The sequence below is a fragment of the Triticum urartu genome, chromosome 5, assembly GCF_003073215.2.
Source record: "Triticum urartu cultivar G1812 chromosome 5, Tu2.1, whole genome shotgun sequence".
NCBI classification, from domain to species: Eukaryota; Viridiplantae; Streptophyta; class Magnoliopsida; order Poales; family Poaceae; genus Triticum; species Triticum urartu.
Window position 1 is genome coordinate 473193583 of NC_053026.1, and position 20837 is coordinate 473214419.

At 51.0% G+C, this 20837-nt stretch overlaps 2 protein-coding genes across 3 annotated transcripts; one reads left to right on the forward strand and one right to left on the reverse strand.

The window, feature by feature from the left end:
• The first annotated feature begins 9526 nt into the window (after positions 1–9526).
• On the forward strand, positions 9527–12564 carry LOC125507177. Its single transcript, XM_048671843.1, has 9 exons — positions 9527–9649; positions 9777–9843; positions 9942–10061; positions 10158–10250; positions 10347–10476; positions 10618–10699; positions 10783–11082; positions 11803–12148; positions 12487–12564. Exons 5-9 carry the CDS (start codon positions 10347–10349, stop codon positions 12562–12564), a joined length of 936 nt encoding a protein of 311 aa, XP_048527800.1. The 5' UTR covers positions 9527–9649; positions 9777–9843; positions 9942–10061; positions 10158–10250.
• A 2353-nt stretch (positions 12565–14917) lies between these two features.
• LOC125509930 (fructokinase-1) lies at positions 14918–17424 on the reverse strand. 2 transcript variants are annotated; one of them, XM_048674994.1, is made up of 4 exons: positions 16939–17418; positions 15713–16045; positions 15403–15519; positions 14918–15273 (listed from the first exon to the last, which is right to left on the reverse strand). In XM_048674994.1, the coding sequence occupies exons 1-4, from the start codon at positions 17329–17331 to the stop codon at positions 15145–15147; spliced, it is 972 nt and encodes a 323-aa protein (XP_048530951.1). In that variant the 5' UTR covers positions 17332–17418; the 3' UTR covers positions 14918–15144. The 2 variants fall into 2 exon arrangements, with proteins under 2 accessions (XP_048530951.1, XP_048530952.1); XM_048674995.1 differs by lacking the exon at positions 14918–15273 and having other exon boundaries at positions 15487–15616; positions 16939–17424.
• Positions 17425–20837: the final 3413 nt, after the last annotated feature.

Below are 20837 nucleotides of genomic sequence, written 5' to 3' on the forward strand. Positions count from 1 at the left end.
TCGCCAAGCTTGCCTTCCACGCCAAGGAAAGTCCCTTCCGGACGCGGGATGGAGTCTTCAATCTTGTATCTTCATAGTCCAGGAGTCCGGCTGAAGGTATAGTCCGGCTATCCGAACACCCCCTAATCCAGGACTCCCTCATTGTCCCTTTCTCTTTCACACACATACTCTTTTTGCACACTCACTCATTCTCATTCACACGCACTTGATCTCTCTCGACTTAGGCACTCTCTTCGGTTCATAGCATATAGATTTATTGAAAAGTCAAACATCACAAAGTTGGACCATGTACGTGGAGAAAAACAATTACATCTAGAATGGCAAACATATACCATTGGATTCATCATAAGATATAGTTTCGTATGATGTATCTTTGGTATTCTAGATATAAATAACATTTGCGTAAACCTGATCAAAGTTTCCAAAGTTCAACTTCTAAAAAATTTACATCCACTGCATTATCGAGCGGATGGAATATCTCTTTCCCCCTGTCAGCTATCTGACGCACTACTCAGCCTTATCGGGGCTCCTCTATCTCTCTCAAACTTTATATCTCCCTGGTTCACACATACACATGTCTCGCTCGCGCTACATATAGACCCATCCAACACTCTCTGCCCTTGTTCTCTCTCTATGTGACACGCACCCCCCTAAGTACCATAATCCCTCACTCCATCATACGCGCACGCACTCCCCCCTAAGTATGATTATCTCTCACTAGCCATCTGGAACACACGTATTGTCTCCTTCCATCCATACGTCTATCTCGATATCTCTCGGGGTATCTTCTATCACGCACACACCTTGTCACTCGATCTCCCACCCATGTAGTCCCATCACGATCTCCAGGGGATCTCTCTATGACAAACATACACTCTTTCTCCTCCCCATGTCTACATTTTCTCTGTATATCTCTCTCGACCTCTCTCCCTTGTTTGTCAGACCCCTCCTGGCCACGTGCTAGGGGTCTTTCTCTCTCGGTTGCACACAACCACACACTATCTCCTCACCTTGCTTCCGTTGTCGAATATGCATGTGTGATATGTTTGCATAAGACACACATGCCTTTTCTCTACTTTCATCGTGTGTTGTCCATGTCTTTTTCACACACGCACACACACTTTTTTCACTCACTCTTTCTATTTCACACACACACACACTCTCTCTCTCTAGTTAGGGACTCTCCCACGTCCATAAGCATATGGATGTTTTGAAAAGTCAAACCTCATAAAAGTTTGACCAGGTATATGTGGAGAAAAACATTTACATCTAGAACGATCATTAGATTCATCACAACATGTACTTACTTCATACTATCATTTATCTTTGGTATTGTAGATATAAGTAATTTCTTATAAACTTGGTCAAAGTTTTAAAAGTTTGTCTTTTAAAAAAATGTTGGCACTACATTATCAAACGGAGGGAGTAGCTCTTTCTCTCTCTCTGCTATCTCTCATGGGCCTCCCCTCTCACTCGAACTCTCTGTACCGACGGATTATACGCTCATTGTGTTAGCGTATAGCTCCGTATATTGTTTAGTTGACCAGTCAACTAGTCCACATGCTACCTTGTCAGCTCGTGTTCTCTATCTTCGTGTGCCATCCGTTCCGCGTACGCCAAGAAGGCGTGCATGGCATCCGTTCCGCGTCCGCACCGACGCATTTGGGGCGCAAATTTGGGCCGCAAATGCGTCGGCGCGGACCCAAAGCGGATGTGATTTAAGCTTGGATCGGCATGTTGGGCCGCCACTTTTGCTCGTGCCGACCCAAACAGACACAGGCGGACGAAATGGATCGCTCCATTGGAGCAACTCCAAAGGGCCGACCCATTTCGTCCGCCAGCGTCCGTTTGGGCCGGCGCGGACAAAAGTGGCGGCCCAACGCGTCGACCGAAACCCAAATCACGTCCGCCGCGTCCCCACATGGCGGCCGTCCAACTACCCACTGCCCATGCGATAAGCTTAATTTATGACGAGGGGCCCATGCGTCAGCGACGGCGCTCGTCCTTTTTTAAGCCAACCGTGCGGTGGGGCTGTCCTCATCCAAACTCGCCGTCCACATCTGCCATCCTTTGCTCCCTCTTCGCCGGCAAACCCTAGCCACCACAACCACAGCAGAGAAGGACCTCTTCTCCGGCGCCAGCGGCAGCAAGGCCAAGGGCAAGTCCCCCGCCACCCCTTTCCTCCCGCCTCCGCCAGCGCCGGCGCCTCGCCGGCAGAGGCAGCGCGTGAACGTGCCAGTGCACCAGGCAGAGTGGCACTAGCAGCACCGCCAGCCTCTGCCGTATCCCGACGTGACGCTGCCGCACGACTGGCATCTGGATCCAGAGAGGATCCCAGTGCCGGCGGCGCCGCGGTCGGCTCGTGCTCACGCGGAGGAGGTGCGGCACAGGCGGGCGCTGCTGATGCCGGAGCAGTGCCGCGAGGCCGCCTACACACGGACCACGAGGACGACGACGAGGACGCCTAGGGCAGCGCACCGCCTAGTAGTTTAGGCTGTTTTTATTTTTATTTTAAATGAAAATGTGGACGTGTGGACTCTCGCCGGCCTTCATGGCCGGCTTTAATGTTTAATTAAATGTTGTTTTCCTTTTTTAATATGCATGCATTCATTTTTTGCGCCATCAAAAATGGGTTCAGGCCACCGTTGGGCGCACGCGCCGACCCAAATGCGGAAGCGGACATCCGTGTCCGTCTGGCCGACACAAACGGACAAAAAGCGGACGAAATCGCCATCCGTTTGGATCGGCCCGTTGGAGTTGCTATTTTTTTTGAAACGGAGGCAAAACGGAGGCAAATGCTTTGCCTCATCTCATTAAAAAGAAGGGGAATAACAAAGTCTGCAGAGGGCCATTACACCTCACACAAATGTAAATAACATACAGTTCTACTCTCGCGACATCAAAGAACCCAAATGCTTCGCCCCTGCGATAATCCAGAGCCTCGCCTCCGCTTTAATAGCCTCGACCAACACGCTTGGCAACCTACATACATGCTGGAACACCCTCGCGTTTCTCTCTTTCCACACTTCCCAAGTAACAAGCATGATGAGTGATGAAATCGCCTTCCTCCGATGTCCGCGCCTAAGGACCACTGCCAACCACCACTCTTTGACCATGGGGATCCCGTTCCAGGCCGCCACATCCAGTTCGGGGGCATCCACCCAAACTCTAATTGCATTCCAAATGCGGGCAGAGAACCTGCATTGGAAGAGAAGATGAGCTGCGGTCTCTGGCTCCCTCTTGCAAAGTTGACACAAATTACAGTTGGGCCACCCTCTTCTTTGAAGTCTGTCGGCCGTCCAAATTCTATCCTTGATAACTAACCACGCAAAGAACTTGCACTTGGGCGGTGCCCAGTTCTTCCATACCACCGTGGTCATGTTGGAGGCGATCTCACCTTCGAATTGGGCCCTATAGGCCGAGGCCGAGGAATAGATACCATCGGCGGTGAGGTTCCACTTGATATCATCGGGTATGTCGTCCTGTAGGTGTACCGTAGTGAGCTTCCCCCAAAGGGCGTAGAACTGTTCAATGTGTTCCACCGAGAGACCTCCGGACATGTTGATCCATTGGATCCAATGGTTTTCAAGCAAGGCTTCTCGCACAGACTTGTTCTTGTTGGCAGAGATCGCGAAATGGCTGGTGCAATGTCCTTGGGCTTCATTCCATCTAGCCAGGGGAAGAGCCAGAAGCGTGCCAGCCTACCGTCGCCGACATAGATCGTCGTGGCAGCATAGAATAGATCTCTGTTAGTGGTGTCGCATGGGTTTCCGATGCCCACCCATGCCCTGTGCGGCTCCTTCCACTCATACCAAAGCCATCGCAGCCTCAGAGCCCGGGAATACATACGAATATCAAGGATACCCAGCCCACCAAACCTCTTTGGTCTACACACGAGTTTCCAGCTGACTTTGCACTAGCCGCCGGAGACCTTATCCGAACCAGCCCAGAGGAAAGCTCTCTCAATGCCCACAAAGTCGGAGATAGTACCCTTCGGAAGTTTGAGCGTCGTGGCATGGAAGGTGGCCAGGGAGGAAAGACGGACTTGATGAGCTCAGCCCTTCCCACAGTCGTGATGAGCCGACCCTGCCAAGGCACCAGCTTCCCAACAGCCTTGTCCATGAGGTGTTGGAGATCGACCTTCCGCAAACGATGGACCGAAAGAGGCAGCCCAAGATATCTCAGCGGGAAGGTAGCGCGAGTAGCCGGGAAGCACTCAAGGATGTCGTCAAGATTGAGGCCATCACAGCGAATAGGGGCCACCAAGCTTTTCTCCAAATTTGTCACAAGGCCGGTGACCTCACCAAAGCCCTCCAGCAGGGAGGTAAACTGTTGAACGTCCTCCTTGAAGGGAGCCACAAAGATTACAGCGTCATCAGCGTACAGGGAGGTGCGCATGCGGGTGCTCCTCCCGCCTATCTGGTGAAGCTTGCCCTTGCGTGTGGCAGTGTCAAGGATGCTTTGGATGGGGTCAATTGAATGGATCTCCCTGTCAAAGGCCCTTGCCATGCCAAATAGGCCCACCAGGAACACCGTTGATTTGAACTCTGGAGGATGAGGAGCGCAATAGGACATCAACCATATCTCTGAATCTGATTGGGAAACCGTGGCGACGGAGAAGCTCCAACAGATAGTCCCACCGCACGGAGTCAAAAGCCTTTTTGATGTCTAGTTTAAACAAGAGAGTCGGCTTCCTCAACCGGTGCATCCGCCTAGCCATGTTGTGCACATACATGAAGTTATCATGGATGCTTCTAGTCCTTATAAAGGCACTCTGGGAGTGGGAAACTAGCACATGCATGAAAGGAGCAAGACGTGAAGCCATCATTTTCGCCACAATCTTAGCCACTGCATGGATGAGGCTAATGGGCCTGAAATCTGAGATGTACTCTGCACCATCTTTCTTGGGTATAAGCACTATATTAGCCATGTTGACCCACTGGAAATGATCTCCGCGAAGGTTGGAGAAGCCGTTAACAACGGCCATCATGTCTTCCTTGATAACCTCCCAGCAGGCCTTAAAAAAGGCTCCAGTAAATCCGTCTGGACCCGGTGCCTTGTCCTTTGGCATCTCCCCAATGGTATCCAGCACCTCTTTCTCCTCAAAAGGCTCAGCAAGGGAAGCCAAATCACACTGACTGAACGCAAAATTGTCCCAGTTGAAATCCTTCGACGGGCGTACGTCCTTGTGAAGCATGGCCGAGAAATGTTCTTGGGCCACCCTCTCCTTGTCCTCCTGGGCCGTAGCCCAACCGGCTCCATTCCGTAGACGGCGGATCGAATTCTTTCTTCTTCTCGCGTTAACCTTGAGGTGGAAAAACCTGGTGTTCGCGTCCCCATCCTTTAGATTCGCAACCCGAGCAGCCTGCCGCTTCCTAGCTCTTTCCAACACCGCTAGGCTTATCACCCGTCTTTTGAGTCTCATTCTAAGATCACGCTCTTCCGTCGACAGCGGACGAAGATCCATGGCCATGTCCAATCTAAGGATAACCTCCGAGGCCATGGCGAGCTGCAGCTTCGCGTGTGAGAAGAACCCATTACTCCATTGTCTCAGCGCCATACCAGTGCGCCGCAACTTCTCAGCCAAAATTCGGCAAGGTTCCGTGTGTGATGTGGACCTGGCCCAGGAGTCGGCCACCACCTGCCTGAATCCCAGGAGCTTAATCCAATAGTTCTCAACTTGAACTTCCGAGGGTGCCTGGGGCCGTAATCACTCGAAAGAGACAGCGGGCAATGGTCGGAGAGTGAGGTTGCCAGAGTAGATAACACATGAGAGCCAAACTGAAGGTCCCATTCAGGGTTGCAGAAGAAGTTATCCAGCTTGCAAAGGGTTGGGTTAGAGCGCTTGTTACTCCACGTGAATTTGCGATTCTGTAAGTGGATCTCCTTAAGCTCACAAACATTCAGTGTGTTGCGGAACCGGTTTATGCGCGATATGTTAGCGTTCCGCTTGTTCTTGTCACGTGCCCTGTGGATTTGGTTGAAGTCGCCATTCACCAGCCAGAGGAGTCCCGCCGCCGGCTTTTGCGCAATTAGCTCGGTGAAGAAATCGTCCTTGCGAGAGCTAGCCGTTGGCCCATAGATGGTAGTGAGCTTGAAGACGACCTCGGACTCAAGCAGCCTTATCGTAGCTGAGAGGTGGAACTCACCCAACGAAATATCCGAGGTGTCAAGACAGTCTCCATCCCACAGAAGTATGATCCCACCTGTGGTGCCTACAGCCGGCAGTGTGGCGAATTTCTTCAGGCGGAAACCACCAATGTAGGCGGCAGAAGCGTCATCAAGCACGGCCAGTTTGGATTCCTGAATGCACAGGAGATTGCAAGAGGATGCGGCAATGGCCTCATGCACGGTTGCTCGACGGTCCGGACAGTTGAGTCCCCTCACATTCTAGCTAATGACATTCAAGTTGTGGTCTAACATTGAGAAGCACGAGTCATCAGGCAGCAGCCGCCGAAACGCGACGTGTGGGAGCTTTGAGATGCATTAGAGCACGCCAGCACCAGAGAAAGTAACAAAGCACAACAGCAGCAATGGAACAAGGCGCAGTACATAGTAGATGATAGTGGCAAGTGCCAAAGCCCAGACGCCCAGCAAGGTCCGGCCATCCAACATGGAACACTGGCATACACATGCAAACAGAAGTTCTGAACTAACATTGGAACTAAACAGACTCAGGAACACAACAACTTGACACGTTAGACTGCGCCGTGCAGTCCACCTGATCAGCCACCTCGTGGTTAGACCAGCAGCCCCACCATGCTCGATCAGCGCCTCTTCAACGGCCGTCGCAAGGTCGTAGTCGAGGCGGAAGAGGGCCCGAAGTGCGCCGACAGCTAACGGGGGAAGCTGGCCCCGGAACAGCTCCGCGAACTTAGCGATAGCATCTTCAGTGACCTGGTCGTCTTCCTGCACAATGTTGACTCTACGACAAAGGATCTTCTTGGCCATCTGAGCCACCGGCGTGGACCTGTTCTTGGATTGTAGTCGCGCACTCCTCCTGTTGACCGAGAAGCCAGGGGCCAGAGTCTTGCATCTCGCCTTGGTCGGCTTCGGCCTGGACGTCACCGGTGTTGGCAGCAGAGGTGACCTTCTCTTGAGAAAAACTGGCGTGGAATCAGCTCCAGCAGATGCCGGGGTCGCCAGCGGGGTGGCCAAGATGGGTGTCGTGTCAGAAGGCTCGTGTGTGATGGAAGGGGCTGGCGAGAAGGGCACAAACACCGGCGTGGAAGGCGACCTAGCCGCCGCCTCGATCGCAGCCGCACACTCCGATCCACCACCATGCAGCAACAACTGCACCTGCCGCCCATGGTTTGCCAGGGCAGAAACAGTCTTCGGCGGCTCAGAAATTAGGGCCGCAGCAGCAGGCGATGGGGTAACCACCGCCGTGGCAGGGCGGAGCGCAGGCCATGGACGCCTTCTTGATGCGCCAGGCAAGCCCCGACAGCGGGGATTTAGCACGATCCTGGAACTCAGGGCTTCTCGGCACCGTCCTGGAACTCCGGCGGCGTGTAGAAACTGGGGACTTAGCGCGTGGGCGATGCCCCGAGGCAGGGATGACCGTGCCATCAGGCAGCAGCTGCTCGCAGGAGAGGTCGACACGCCTGCCCTAGTCCTCCGCCGCGCGGCCGCACTGACGCCCGTTGTCGCGCCCGGAGCTCCTCCTCCCGTCACGGCGCCCCTCGTCCGGCCTCCTTTCCGGAGCCCTCGAACGGCTCCGGAAGAACCTCTCACGCCAGGATCCCAGGGGGTCACCGTGTCGCCCGCGATGCTCAGCGTCCTCGCGGTCCCGGTCACCATCGCGACGGTCGTGGTCCTCATCGTCGCGGCGCCTCTGGCCGCCGTGCTCTCCAGCCTCCGCGCGCCTCCTATCGCGGAGCACCGTCTCACCATCAAAGATCCCATGGATCCAGTCGAAGCCTTCCGAGCCGCGAGCCCGCGCCGGGGCACGCCCATCCGCGTCAGGGGTGAAGTCCTCGCAGCGGTCCAGGTGCACGAGCACCCTGTAGGTGAGACCTTTGCGACCGCCCATGGCCGAGGCGGAGACGATGACCTCGCCGTCGACGATGGTCACCCACATGACCTTGGGGATGGCGGAGGGGTTGACGCACCAAGCCCAGAGGTCCAGCGTCGAAGCATCTTCCTTCTGAAGGGTGGCGATGTCGAAGTAGTGGACTAGGCAGGAGCTGCCGATTATCTTGCTGACGACCTCCTGGTTCCAAGCTTGCAGAGGCACCTCCTCGAGACACAGGTGGACGTGGTGGTGGTAGGAGGCGACATCAGCGCGGGTGAGCGGCGTCCAGTTCGCCGCGTGGATGTCGAGCGCACCATGGCGGAACCTGCCCAGCGCCACAGTGAGCAGGGCACGGTGGTGCGGGAACTTGAACTTGACAAAAAAAATCTTCCGGATGATGCGGCACGACAGTGATGTCCGCCATTGGGGCGCCGGTCTGCCTGTGGATGGCCTCCTTCATGGCAGCAGCGTTCACCCGCGGCCTGCTGCCGCCGAGCCAGGCGAGGGTCGCCGAGTTGGCGAGTGCCGCAGCCTGCGCGTCCATCTCCGGGGTGGAGGCCAAGACGACGAACCCCTCCGCCGGGCGGGAAGCAGGGTCGCCTAGGCGGGGCATGGCCGTCAGCACCGGAGCCTGGGGCACGCAGGGGTGGTGGTGGTGGGGCGGAGCGCAGGGCGCGGAGGTGGGCAAGACGGGTGCTGCACTCTCGAAGACGGTGGCCCTGCCGGCTGCAGAAGTCACAGACGATGGGGTCTCTGCAATCCACCGCTATATGTCCTCTTTGCTTGCAGCGATGGCAGCTGCGATTACGAGGCTTCAAAGCCCAGCTACCAGCCTGCGAGGTCGCGGAAAAGCCGGCCCTTGAGCCATGAATGCGCCGGACGCTGCCCCTCGGAGACGAGACCGCCGCGCGGCGCGGCAGCTTTCTTTGACCGAAGCCCTCTTGATGGCGCCACTAGTGGGGAGGGCGCACCACCTGCCATTGGGAGCCAGCATTCAATCTGCCGCTGGGGATGGGGGCACGTGCGTCGCCAGGGCGAGCCTCACTTGAATGCGCCAGCCGGAAGAGCTCTGACCACGGATCCCCGGCATGAAGGCGGGCAGATCCGGAGCCAGCTTCATTGATGGAGGAAGCAGGAACGAGGGGCACCCCACCGACCGCAGCAGGGCGAGGAGGGGCGGTCTCGAAGCGCATGCGCCTGGCACCGGTGGCAGCGCGCGCCCCCACCGCAGAAGCAGCAGCACCCGTCGGCGGTGAATCCGGGACGACCGTCGAACCAGAGAGCAACAGGCGCACCGGCGACAGATCTGGGTCCCAGGCCGGGTCCCGAGGAGGGGGAGGTGGCGGGGTGGGGAACCCAAGGGGCCGCCGCGAGGCGGGGGAGCCGGACAGAGGGATGGTGGCTGCGGCCGCCGGAGTGGCGGGCCGCAGGTTGGTGGCTGCGGTCGCCGGAGCGGGGATGCGCAGTGGGGTGGGGGGGGGGGGGGGGGGGCATTGTTCTCGATACGCGTGGAGTTGCTCTAACGCGATGGTGTGGACGACAGGGCGAAGATACGGCTTGGGTGACCGTAGAATTCAAAATACCACGCGCAAGCGACGGCGACTGGATCGGGGTATTCTCCCCTTCCAATTTCAAGTACGTACGAGCTACTCTACTCTAGTACATTTTCGTTTTCTGAATGTCCAGATTTTCAACTGTGCTCCGACCGAGTGATGAACCAAGTGGTGTCCCTCATCTGATTACTTCTTGCTCTTTCCTGCAGCGCGTCCACATGCCCTGGTTCCCATGGGTCGGGCCCTGGCCCTGCCATATGCTCCGCGCCGATAAAGGTCCTTTACATATAGTAGTACATTGAGCAGAGCAATCTTCGCATTCTTCAGAGTTTTACATAACTTGATTGAATTGCTTTTATTTTGGTTGGTTTCAGTATCAGTTTGCAAACTACTCGTCAGGTTATAACAGGTCAGCGACAGGGGCTCTCAGGTTCCAGTTGATCAACCAGCGCCAGGATTTCTCCTTCGGATTCTTCACCGGCGGACTCTCAAATGTGAGTTACTCCTACCAACACATCACATCCTGCTATGCTATCCACTCTCCGTCATTCATAACAACACAATGACTTCATCTAATACATGGTGTGCAGCCAACGCTCGTCGCGGTGTCGGACAGGATCGCCTTTGCGAACCCGAAAGCCCCGGTTTACCCACGTCTAGCGCTCGGGAAAACATGGAACCAGGTGGGGTTTTGCTGGCACTTCATGTCGATTGTTGGTTCCGTTTATATTTGCTGTTGGAACTTCACTGAGCCGTGGGCTTCTGCTATGCCATGCTAGATGACTGTCACATGGACAAGCGGCTATGGCATCAGTGAGGCGCACCCCTTCGTTGAATGGGGCATGAAAGGGAGCCATCCCGTGCACGCAGCAGCTGACACCGTCACCTTTGGTCGTGAGAGCCTATGTGGTATGATACCTATCAAAGACTACTTGCAATTTTAGAATTGCGACGTTGTGCAGCCCTGATTTGGTTTGAACTGGTTCCACTTGTCAGTCATGACCATGGTTCTCGATGTTTCTTACCTGATCTGTACTTTTGGTTGTGCAGGAGAGCCTGCTCGTAGTGTTGGTTGGAGGGATCCAGGCTTCATACACACAGCTTTCCTCAAGAATCTGTCGCCGGAGAAACAGTAAATTCCAGCCCTATGTCGTACAAAGAGTTGTCTCAGTTATGAGAAAATACTGGTCTGACAATGCAGTTTCTCTCTTGCAGATACTACTACAAAATCGCACACACGCTCCATGATGGAAAAGTTATATGGGGCAAGCCCAAATCCTTCGGAGCACCTCCTTATCCCGGGCAAAAGTCAACCGCAGAGGGTTGTTACGAGGTGGGGAAACTTCCGATCTACTCATTAATTATCAAGGTGGTACAAGAACATCAGAAGATGTATACGATGCTCAAGATAGCAATGATGTATATGATGAAGATGTACATTTTTTCGATAAAGATGATGAAGACGTACATGATGCTCAAGATAGCAATGATAGATGCTCAAGAACACCAAAAGATGTATATGATGCTCAAGATAGCAATGATGTATATGATGAAAATGTCACTATGGTGGCAATACTCAAATAGCTAGTCTTAATAGGATCAACGAAATGGCAAAGGGTAGAATGGCTAAAGAAGGTAATGGCAAGGTGAAAGGCAAAACTTGTGACAGAGTGATACCTCACGCCACCTTTAGCCTTGACGAAGTAGGTATTGGCCTTGCTTCCGGTGAAGGTGTCAAAAGGTGAAGTGATCATTGTTGATGACGTAGTCATGGGTGATGGACGTGGTGGTTGTCGATGTAGACGCTATCCAATGGACACTTGGATGATGCTTGGGCGATGGAACGATGAAACGAGATCAATGGTTGGTGGAGGTGTTGAGCATCCATGATGTTCCTCCGAATATTTGTTGGCCAACGATGTGGAAAACAGTGTGATGATCAAGAGTACGTTGATAGATTCAAGTTGAGATGAAGAACACAAAATCGGAGTCTGGATATGAATGGTATGGCTAAAGCGGTGAAACACCCGCAAGACCAACCCATATCCATATGGGACAAGAATATTCTTTCTCCATGTGTGTATACATTACAATGTGAACAACGAGATTTGTATGCCAAATTCTAAGAAAGAAATATTTCTATATTATATTGCTTCATGGCCAATACAAATGAAGAAGTCTCGGTTTAGATATCCGGGACTGTGTGAGGTTCTCTAAACAACGCTGCATTTGTAGACGCAAAGGATCACAGGCGACGACAGTCGCCATTGCAATCGCGAAGGAGCACAAACTTAGTAAACTCGAAGATGCCAGGAAGCTAGTCAAGGACAACATGGATGAGGAACGAGTTCAGGCCGTGGTGACGGGTGTGACACCCCTCCGCTCCGGGCACTACATGATGGAGCTGCTGGACATGAAGTGTTGGGAAATCCAAAACAAGTACAAACTCTACCTCCTCAACCACGTCACGAACACATTGTACGACATGCTCAATCTCACCACCCCAAGCTATGCACGAACACGTCGAGCGCCAATTACAAGAAATACCTTCTTGGACATGTCGTCCGTCTCATACAACTTGGTCTGGAGGTTGGCAACGACTTCCTGGAGGAATCTCGGCAGCTCGGGACCAGCTCCAACAAATTCACCCCAAACAGAAAAAATTGAGCGGGCCACTCAAAGAAGATCACAACTATCCAGTCTGCAAATACCCTTGTTCCTTAGTTTCTCAGTTTTTCGTTGTTGCTTTTATTTTATTTTTCAATTTTTTGTGTTGTTTTTCTGGTAGACATACCTTTCTCTAGCCTTTGTTTAGGTCATTACTTGGAACATAGTTCTCGTTGGTGGCTGTTGTGGTGTGGGCATGTTGTTGGTGATCCCAATAGTCATCTGCTGGTTTCGCATAAAAATGTCACACAGCTGCGTGATAATAGATATGTAAGAAATGCCATTGAAAGCGACTGCTCCTTCAGTGTTCCTGCGAAGTTGCTAACATAGACCAGCACAAGCAACTGCATCTTGTTGCGGGAGGAGGACGCGCGCCTCGACCATTAGTTTTTATTTATGAAGAACCCCCAGTACCTGCTGGTTGCCGGCCCCTAAAGCAACTGCTTGCTTATTGGAGTGGGCTAAAAGCGTATGTATTAAGAAGTTCATCAAAATCTTGGGGGGTCCATGGCCTAGGTCGGCCCCAACTAAGCTCCGGCTCAGACCCAAGTGTCATACGAGTCTTTTGTATCTCCTCTAGGTGGTCCTAGACTTTGTCAATGCACCGAACAAGATCGACTGAATATAAATATTTGTTCTCCAGAATAAGATTTATACTCAACTTTTTTTTACTTTGCCATAATTCAGATTGTCTTTAATGCATGATGTTTTCATATGTATCGGCTGAGCAACTACATTTCGGTAGAAATAGTATCATTAACAATGCAAAAATAATTATTTATATTATGATACAATCCGCCATACAATTGTAATATTTATCGTTACAAAAAATATAGTGTTAATTCAAACTGGATTTTCTTGCAAATTTCCGTATTATCTAGTTTGGGTTATTTGAGAAAATCTTTTATTATAATGATTTCCCATTTAATTTTAACAAACAAACATTTTCAGGTTCTCTTATGAGTTAAGGCATGCCCTTGATCTACATAATGTGTTTCTATGTATCATTTTAGATATTATGCTTAAGTATCTACATAACTTGGTAGTGTTTCTAGAGAATATATGAATGTAGCAAATAACTTGGCTGAGATATCTTGAGTGTAAAGCTTTAAAATTGAGGTGTTGCCAAATAGATAATTATACATTGCATAAAGTGTACTAGTAGATTGTGCTCATATCTTAACAAGTGAAATATCAATTAGTAGTTTCCTTTGAGTTCCATCTTCCACTCTCATTTGTTGGCAATGCTTTTATTCAAATCTACCCTTCTTATTATTAGGGTTAAATTGTTTGCCCTCTTCACTTCCAACCCGACAGAGGATATCAGTAGAACCTGTAGAGATAGTAGGACTGAAAGCAAAGAATGCTGGAGGTTACCATGGGATAAGATTCGTATGACGACCAGACGCAAACAGACCAGAAGTAGTGATTGGGTGTGTAATGTTTTTGAGTTGTACTAAAGGGTTTTGTTACAAAATGGACTAGGAACTTAAATAAGACGTAAGTTTCAGTAGATGTAACTTGAGGATAAATAAATCAACACGTCTAGAAAAGGTACATAATTTAGAATCACCTAGCGTAAGAAAAGGATCGCTTACAACCCTAGTTGAAACTTTGAGAAATTTAACTGATTTGATCCTGATCAGTTGTAGCAAAAAGAAACCCCAGTGGCTTGCAGGCCCAAACTGGGCGTAACAGCTGGAGTTCCTCCTTTATATTACTGCTCTTCTCCATTTCTAAAACTTGGAGCGGAAGTAGGTGGCTTCGGCCAGGCGAGGGATGAGCCTCAATTGCAATTTGAATATGCTGTGAGGGCGGTTGGGCGGAATTCTCCTCTTCAGATCCCATTCCTAGATCGAATTCGTGTTGATTAGTTAGATCCTTACAGATAAGCAGCTCATTATTCAATGGGCTAGTAGTAGTTTTACCTAATCCCCTGATGTGCCCCCCTAGCTACTCCATAGCCTACCAAATTTCCCTGTATATTGGCTTGGCCATGGCCAGCTACACATACGCCGCAGTGGCCTCATTGCCTTTCATGTAATGGGCCGTACAAACTACCCATAACATGAGTAATAATATCTCCGCGAACTCCTCATGGGAGCTGGTGTCCACGAGATGAAACAGCCATTCCCGAGCGCACATGTGTCACATCGTTTGATTGCATGGAGAATCTGGTTAACAAGTTTCAAGTATGTCGCCAGTTATCTTTGATTGCATCTTTGATTCTTTATCATGCTTTAAACTGTGAACTTCACTTTAGCAAAAAGGAAAGGACGCCCTGTTTTCTATTGCTTCCTTTCCTTTCCTTTCCTTTCCTTTCCTACCTACTAGACCCAGATGGTTGATGAATAAGCTTAAATAACAGTATCACAACCAATGCTACCTGAAAGAGGTATGTATGGTTCCAAAACAACATATAAGATTCTAATACTCGTATAATACCCACGAAGCAAATGATCATCACAGTAAAAAAGGGAACCACATTTATGTATGAGAAAATTAAGCTACAACAGCTTCACATACCGTTTTAAGGCTCTCTACAACTTTCTTGGTTCCTTTGTTGCCACGGGCAGAGCCAAGATTTAAGCATAGGGGGCGAAGAAGCCGATGACTATAAAAATCACTAAAGACTACACCTCTCGATATGCCTCAACTAAATAAGAAAGCCTACAGCACATACTCCTCGGCAACAGCACTCTAGGATTACAGATAACATAATTCTCTCCGTTTCACATCCCAAAGAAGCTCGGAAATGGAACAGAGATCATACAAAGCCGTCCGGCAGAATTTATGGATCAAGATTCCATTTATGGCAGGTAGTACAAGATATCATCCACTACAACTGAATATTCTCCATCAGCGTACAATACAACTTGCAGAATTAGAAGCTAGCGAAATCATAAGTATCTATGCATTCTCCATCAGCTGCAAGACCTCAATTTCTGTGGGCAATGAAGGGATTGCCCCTTTCTTTGTGGTGGTGATTGCTCCACATGCATTCGCAAATTTAATCGCCTCCACGAGCTTTTCCTGATTCTGCAGCAACCAGCAGATATGGAATTAGTGAACCAACTACTTCTACGCACGAAAAAGGGCACGAGTTATACAGATCTAGATTGAAACTAGTACAGCAATGCTGAAGGAAGTGTTTGTAGGCAAGCTTACTTGCAGTGATGATGGATCTTGGACAATTTTCCGGAGCAGAGCACCAACAAATGCATCACCAGCACCTGTTGTATCAACTTGTTGTATTTTGTACGATGGGACAACTCCACGGAAATCCTATGGTCAAAATGTCAAATACAACAAAGCTGATGTCTCAGTTACAGCATGAGTCTTCAAGTCTCAATGGTAATTGTGCAAGAGTTATATACTTGTCCTGAGTGCATACAAAGCAAAGCCCAGTGAAGCTTAGATTTGACATACAAAGTACAACCAGCACTAACAATAGATTGGAAAAACTTTTAAAGCATACCCTGGCATAGTACTTGCAGCCTTGACCTCCAAGAGTGACCAGGAGGAGCTTAAAGGTAGGGCGCCACAGCTTCATGACAACATCGTCCTCTACTGAGTTGATGCCAGTCAAAAACTCGACCTCAGACTCACTGACCTTGACAATGTCTGCCTGGTCCCAGATACTCAAGATCTTGGTGCGAGCCTCCTCACGGGATGACCACAATGCCTCCCTTGGGTTTGGATCATATGAGAGAAGCGCGCCGGCCTCTTTGGCAATCTCCATGGCGCGCAGATGTGCCGACCGGCAAGGCTCAGCAATCAAGCTTATTGATCCATAGTGGAAGACTGTAGCCTGGGTGGATTATAAGTTGTGAGTCATTTTCCCTCAACGAAATAGAACAGTGCAGTACAGAAACTTCGCAAGAAATCGACAAATTTAAGTGTCGTATCAGTAGAGTTAAACACTTCCTTATAAATTCTGCACGCAGAGCACAAATCTAACCATGAACAATTGAAGCATCTAGCAGCACCTGATATGTGGTAGTTCTCGATCATAGAACTATACATACAAGCCGACATGACCTTCTTGCCCCATGGATGAAAATGTTGATCACCAGCTGATGAATCGGTTAACCTGGTCATCGGTCAGCCGTAGGTGTGCTGAGGACCTTAGACTATGGTCCTGGAGATGTTCATATTGAACGAACTACCTGACATGCACAATTCTGAAATTACGTCTCAGTCTCACAGTACCAAATATGCAAACATTTTCAAAAAAGTTTTACTGACCATGACAAGATCTATCTGACATCAACAAATCAGCTGACACTCTCAGATCTCAATTATTGTGCATCACAATGAAACAAACTTCACATTGGATTATAAATAAATGTTGTACTACGTGACACAGGTTGAAGTATCAGACAGATCAGAAAAGCACAGCAAAATCCGACCAAGATCCGCCTTATTTGCCAAGGAAGATTCAGCACCCAAACTGCACGAAACGAAAAGGACACTTACAGCAAGAGGAACAGGACGAAGAAAATTCCACCAGATGCGCATCAAATCAGTGGCACCAGAAACAAGAAAATTACACCTGATGCACACCAAGAAACCTAGGTAGCTAGCGCTCGCGTCCGGATCCAAGAAACTGGCCCAAGACTGTACTACGCTCGATGGGATCGAGTTGGTTCCCCAGATCACAAACAAAGAAACCGGTAATAAGGAGAGTCGTGATACGCGTACCCTCTTGATGACGTCGACGTTGAGCTCGTCGGCGGTGAGGAGCATGTCGGCGCTGGGGTTGCGGTAGAACATGAACTCGCGCTCCCCGTCGGCGCGCAGCGTGACGAAGGCGAGCGCGGTGCGCGCCCCCGCGTCGAAGACGACGGCGCCGTCGTCGACGCCGTTGTCGCGGAGGATGGCGGCCAGCATCCGGCCGAACTCGTCGTCGCCGAGCTTGCCGACGAAGGCGGCCTCGCCGCCGAGCCGCGCGACCGCGATGGAGACGTTGGCCGGCGCGCCGCCGGGGGCCTTGAGGAAGGCCGGCGCCTCCGCCAGCGACACCCCCGCCACCGTCGGCACGAAGTCCACCAGCATCTCCCCGAAGCTGACCACCAGCTCGCCCCCGCCCGCCATCTCCGGGCACACGGAGGGAGACAGAGAGAGAAAGAGAGCGGGGGGGATGATGTGTGCGCGCCGGGACGGAAGTCCACCCAAAATCACCTGACTTGAAGACCACAATGGTCGTCATGTTCTTCTATTCTTTTATTCGTTTCCTGGTGTCCCGCATGTTCATTTATGCCATTTTTTTCAACGTGACCGACAGTTGAGAGCAACTCCAGCGGACCGACGGACGGCATTTTTGTTCGTTTTTTGTCCGTTTAGATCGGCCGGCTGCCCGCCGTCCGCTTTTTTCTAGTTTTGGGTCGGCAGTGCGTCCAACGGGCCGACTCATTTTCATGACTGCGTGCGTTTAACATCATGACGTCGTCCTGGTTTTGGCGCTCCAGCGCGCGGGAAAAGTTCGCGCGCTGGTTTTGGCGCTCCAGCGCACAAGAAAGGTTCGCGCGCGCGCCGCGGCCGGCGCTCGCTATAAAGAAGGCGCTCTCTCCACACTCTGTCGGCCGCCCATTCTCGCCGCCTTTGCGCCACCATGTCGATCCGCCGCCTGGGCGCTTCGGATTTTCGCTGAGTCCGCGAGTGCTGCTCCGGCGCCTTCTCCGCCGAGGTCTGGTTTCGCAAGAAACGTCTCGTCCTCGGCACTTTCGACACCGCAGAGGAGGCGGCCCGCGCGCACGACGCGGCGGCGTGGCGCCTCCTGAGGCCTCGTCGGGATATGAATTTTTCCAACGTGTCGAGCCAGCGGGCGCAGAATCTGGCGCCTCTCCCGCGGCTTTTCACCGACGAGGATCGTCGTGTCCACCGGAGGCGACAGCGTCGCCTCGCCATCGTAGAGAAGGACGTGGAAGCCTTGTAGGTGTGGCGCGGAGGCTTTCCGCAGGACATCATCGACGAGCGCCAGTTTTACAAGCAATTGAGATCGGAGAGGGACGCGAGGAGGAGGGAGCGCCACCTATCGGGAGGACAAGCGTTTGCGGAAGCAGACAACTCAATTGAAACTGAAGCTACGAGAAACGACGGGTTGGGATTTTGAAGACGAGGCATATGTTGACGCCTACATTCAGACATCGGAGGAGGACATTACCGAGTCGGAGTCAGAAATCGACGAGTAGTGGTCTTTTCTTTTTATCTGTGTACGCTAGAATTATGTATCCATTTTATCTGAAAAAATGGCCGGCGGCGTCGGCGACGTAGCAGGCGGGTGAGGGTGTGAATCCAATGTGCTACCGACCAGTGGGCCCGATGAGGAAAGAGGGCGAGCGCGCGCGCCCGTCTTGTGTCCGTACCGATGCAAATTAGACTAAGAAATGGGCCGGAAATGGATCGGCAGGTGGACGCGCGTCCGTTTGGGTTGGCTCATTGGGTCGGCTTTTTGTCTGCGCCGACCCAAACGAACGACCGCGGACGAAATGGGTCACGCCGTTAGAGTTGCTCTTGATGCCATGAAATTATATACTAGTATCTCTGTATCGAAATACTTATAGTTAAGAGAACTTGTACAAGTCTCTTCCAACTACAAGTATTTCGATACAGATGGAGTAATATTTTTCTAACACGGTACAATTTTATATGATCGCGTATACATGTACATTCATCCTATGAGCGCATCTACACATATTCTATCGCTATGGGCACCTTTAAGATATTGAATTGTCACATCATTTTGAGATTAACAAAGTCAATATAGACATTTCATATTCGATGAAAACATCTTCTTACACACAGAAAAATATCATCAAAAAGTCTAAAACAAATTTAAAAATGCAAGACATTAAAATCTTAATAGGATGGTTCCACAACAAGAAAAACACCATCTAAATTACGCTCGGTTAGATATAACGATAATTTGATCTCAACAAAAATCAGTATATATCAGCCGTTGCAACAAAACTAATCTACATGATGTAGTATCCGGCCAACTCGAGTGCGGACCCTCAAACCTCCCGCATCTGTCCAAACCGCGCGCTGTGGACCCCGCAACCGCAAGCCATTCAAAAGAGTCCCGCATCCATCCATGGACCAATTCGGACTTTCGTTTTTCTCCAAACTGGAACCAAACCAGGGGGTTTTGTGGGAATCCGGACACCAACCACGTAGGACTCCGACACTCCTGAGCCACCGAAAACAAAGGTGAAGCCCGTGCATTTGGAGCTGGCCGCACTGATTCCGCTTTCAAAATCACTCTTTCTCAACTCTCTCCTCTTCCATCACGCTGCTCTCCACCCCAATTCCCGCCCTTTTTCGCCGTCACCTGGGGAACGTAGCATGCAATTTCAAAAAAATTCATACGATCACGCAAGATCTATCTAGGAGATGCATAACAAGGAGAGGGGGAGAGTGTGTCCACGTATCCTCGTAGACGAAAGCGGAAGCGTTAGGTTAATGCGGTTGATGTAGTCGAACGTCTTCATGATCCAACCGATCTAGTACCGAACGTACGGCACCTCCAAGTTCAGCACACGTTCAGCTTGATGACGTTCATCGAACTTTTGATCCAGTAGAGGGTCCAGGGAGAGTTTCGTCAACACGACGCCGTGGTGACGGTGATGGTGATGTGATCCGCGCAGGGTTTTGTCTAAGCACTACGACGCTATGACCGGAGGAGTAAACTATGGAGGGGGGCACCGCACACGGCTAATAGAACAATTGATGTGCTATGGGGTGCCCCCTGCCCCCGTATATAAATGAGGGGAGGACGAGGCGGCCGGCTAGAAGGGGCGCGCCATGGGGGGGAGTCCTACTAGGACTGCACTCCTAGTAGGATTCGCCCCCCCCCCTTTTCCTTTCTCACCGAAGGGAAAAAGGAAGGGGAGGGGGAGGGAGAGGAAGGGGGCCGAGCCCCCTCCTCCTTGTCCTATATGGACTCCCTTGGAGGGGGGCGCACGCCACCCCTTGCGGGCTCCCCTCTCTCTCCACTAAGGCCCATGTAGGCCCAATACTTTCCCGGGGGGTTCCGGTAACCCCTCGGTACTCCGGTAAAATACCCGGACCACTCAAAACCATTCTGATGTCCGAATACTATCTTCCAATATATGAATCTTTACCGCTCGACCATTTCGAGACTCCTCGTCATGTCCGTGATCTCATCCGGGACTCCGAATCAAACTTCGGTCACCAAAACACATAACTCATAATACAAATCATCATCGAACGTTAAGCGTGCGGACCCTATAGGTTCGAGAACTATGTAGACATGACCGAGACACATCGCTGGTCAATAACCAACAGCGGAACCTGGATGCTCATATTGGTCCCTACATATTCAACGAAGATCTTTATTGGTCAAACCGCAATAACAACATACGTTATTCCCTTTGTCATCGGTATGTTACTTGCCCGAGATTCGATCGTCGGTATCCTCATACCTAGTTCAATCTTGTCATCGGCAAGTCTCTTTACTCATTCCATAATGCATCATCCTGTAACTAACTCATTAGTCACATTGCTTGCACGGCTTATAGTGATGTGCATTACCGAGAGGGCCCAGAGATACCTCTTCGATACTCGGAGTGACAAATCCT

Bases quoted from the DNA above. Each gene is read 5' to 3' on its own strand.
- LOC125507177 (XM_048671843.1), top strand. From the start codon at position 10,347: ATGACTGTCACATGGACAAGCGGCTATGGCATCAGTGAGGCGCACCCC. The intron at 10,700-10,782 runs GTAAATTCCAGC...TCTCTCTTGCAG, and splicing joins AATCTGTCGCCGGAGAAACA to ATACTACTACAAAATCGCAC. The intron at 12,149-12,486 runs GTCTGGAGGTTG...AATGTCACACAG, and splicing joins CGTCCGTCTCATACAACTTG to CTGCGTGATAATAGATATGT.
- LOC125509930 (XM_048674994.1), bottom strand. From the start codon at position 17,331: ATGGCGGGCGGGGGCGAGCTGGTGGTCAGCTTCGGGGAGATGCTGGTG. The intron at 15,520-15,712 runs GTATGCTTTAAA...TTTTGACCATAG, and splicing joins GCTGCAAGTACTATGCCAGG to GATTTCCGTGGAGTTGTCCC. The intron at 15,274-15,402 runs GTAAGCTTGCCT...TGGTTGCTGCAG, and splicing joins AAGATCCATCATCACTGCAA to AATCAGGAAAAGCTCGTGGA.